A 2,410-nucleotide genomic window follows, 5' to 3' on the forward strand; every position below is an offset into this window, starting at 1 on the left:
CTCCCTGACTGTTGTGACCGACACAAGCCAACGGCTCACTGCATGATGCCTCTTCCTGGACCCCACTCTGGGCCCCGGTTTACATAGCATTCCCATCACTCGGCCAGTCTTCAGAATGGACTTCCGCAGCCCTTCTGTCAACCTCAAGTGGGTATCATGGCTAAGGAGGTGAGACTGTCTGGCAAATGCTGACATTTCCCCTTTTGGATTTTCACCAGGGGCCCCCTTGACATAGGGTCTCAAAGCCAAGATTACCATAGAGGAGCCTCAAAGCTGCTCCTCCCACCTCACCTGTCCCCCTTGGAGTAGTCCAGGGTGCAGCAGGTCCCCAGCGGCTCATAGTCATAGTGGCCCCAACCCAGGAGGGGCAGGGCTGACCAGAAGGTAGAAGACAGCCACACGAAGAGCACCAGGGAGATGGCCGTGCTCCATGACAGCTGGCTGCCTGCAAGGACAGAGGAGGAAGAGGCGGCTGTGAGGAGGGGATAGCTTGGCAGAGTGAAGAAGGATGAACTCACGGTCACTTAGAGTGTCCCTAAATCCCAGCTCTGATGCTTAACATCTCGATGCCTCAGGCAAGTTAAGGGATTCTCTGAGCTTCAGTTTTCTCCCCCATAATGGGGATTATAATCCCTGCCTCCGAGGATTGTTACAAAGAATAAAAGAGACAATGGACGGTGAGGGTCTCCTAGTAGATACTCTGTACCTTCTCCTTCATGCATGGAGAAGCGGGGAGTGGCAGAGAGACAGATGTGTTTCCTGAAGGCAAGGGTAGGGGGGAGGCCCGGCAGGGGCTCAGGTGAGGGTCACGGCAGGGAGGAGGATGTCTGGACTTGCACCGTCCTCAGCTCTTGCTCGGAAGTGGGGTGCTGTCTCTCTTCCAGGATATGCTCTGAGGACACGACTCGAGGGGCTGGGGCCCCATCACAGTGCCGACGTCAGGGGCTAGATCCCAACAGCATCCCCGCTTACCTGTCCGCCCTTCTCTGTCACGCTCCTTTGTAGACGAGACCCCAGGGCTGAGGACAGGACTCCAGGTGGGGTTTGGTCAGCAGGGAAGAGCCGGTCTACAGCCTCCCTCATCTGACATTTTGCTGCTACTGATACAGCCCCAGATGGAGTTTGCTTAGATGTGCCCCCCTGTATGGACTGAATGTTTGTCTTCCCCCAGAATTCATATGTGGAAGCCCTAATCCCCAATGTGATGGCACTCAGAGGCGGGGCCCTTGGGAGGTAATTAGTTCATGGGGGTGGAGCCCCCGTGATGAGATTAGTGCCCTTAAAAGTAGAGACGTGAGAGAGACGATCTCTCTTCCATGTGAGGACAAAGCAAAAAGTCAGCCACCTGCAAACCCAGAAGAGGGCCGTGAGCCTCACCAGATCCCAGCCGTGCTGGCACCCTGACCTCAGACTTGCAGCCTCCAGAACTGTGAGAATGGAATTTCTGTTGTTTAAGCCATCTGGTCTGTGGTGTTTTGTTAGAGCACCCCGAGCTGACTAAGATACTCCTCACCCCAACTGTGGACACAATAATTAATAGCCACTTTGGCCCATGTGCTGCATCAGCCTTTTTGGCTTTAGAAACAGCTGACCGAGGTGGCATGCGTGAGGCCACCGCAGGAGTGCAGGAGGTGAGCCCGCACCTCCTGCTTCCCCCTCCCTGTCTCCGCACTGCTCTGCCTTGCCCTCCTGTATAGGTCCCGGGGATAGGAGTTAACTGCTCTACATTGAGGCCCCTGAGAAGACCGCTGCTGTTTCAGGAGGTGTGGGGTGTGCGTGCGTGTGTGTGTGTGATGGTCCCAGGGAGATTTGGGGGCAGCACCAGGATGGACACCAGTGGTGGACAAGGTGCCCTGAGCCAGGTGGGCAGGAAAGGATAACCAATCGTTCCTCAAAATGGTCAAAGGCCATTTTTTGGCCTGGAGAAAAGCATGTGATAGGAGAGACCCACAAGTGTCAATGACTTTGCTGAGGGCAGGGGCTGTGTGTGTGACTGTGGCAAGGGCAGATTTGCTGGTTCCAAAAGGGCCATGCTCAGGGCTTGAGGCTGTGCTAGCCACAGACCCCATAGCAGCCTCTGTGCTGGGCAAATTCACAGGTCACAACTTGGACGTATCCAGGCTATGCCCAATCCCAGCTCTGCTCCTACTACCTGTGTGGCCCCGGGCAAGCTACTTAACTTCTTTGTGCCTCTGCATCTGAGGCTGCCAGCTGGGGGCTTGCTGTGAGGGTCAGCTTAGCCACAGCTCCCCAAAGAACATTGACATTGCCCTGGTGGTGGACAGGATTCTAGATGGTCTGTGGGTAAACATGTTTTTATTTTAATGTGTGTTAAAATGATACGAACACTAAACCTGCAATCTCACAGATATCATCTAAAATGAGGCTAAAGCAGATGTTTAAATTTTTA

The 2,410-nt window shown here is 54.3% G+C and overlaps 1 protein-coding gene across 1 annotated transcript in view; it reads right to left on the reverse strand.

Moving 5' to 3' along the window:
- Nucleotides 1-2,410, reverse strand: part of RGR (retinal G protein coupled receptor) — an 11,469-nt gene that overhangs the window by 4,532 nt on the left and 4,527 nt on the right. Inside the window, exon 4 of the mRNA XM_008586092.1 lies at nt 292-445. Coding sequence (XP_008584314.1) covers nt 292-445 — 154 coding nt within the window. The remainder of the gene's footprint in view (nt 1-291; nt 446-2,410) is intronic.

The sequence above is a fragment of the Galeopterus variegatus genome, unplaced genomic scaffold (assembly GCF_000696425.1).
Source record: "Galeopterus variegatus unplaced genomic scaffold, G_variegatus-3.0.2 Scaffold3825, whole genome shotgun sequence".
Classification (NCBI taxonomy): Eukaryota; Metazoa; Chordata; class Mammalia; order Dermoptera; family Cynocephalidae; genus Galeopterus; species Galeopterus variegatus.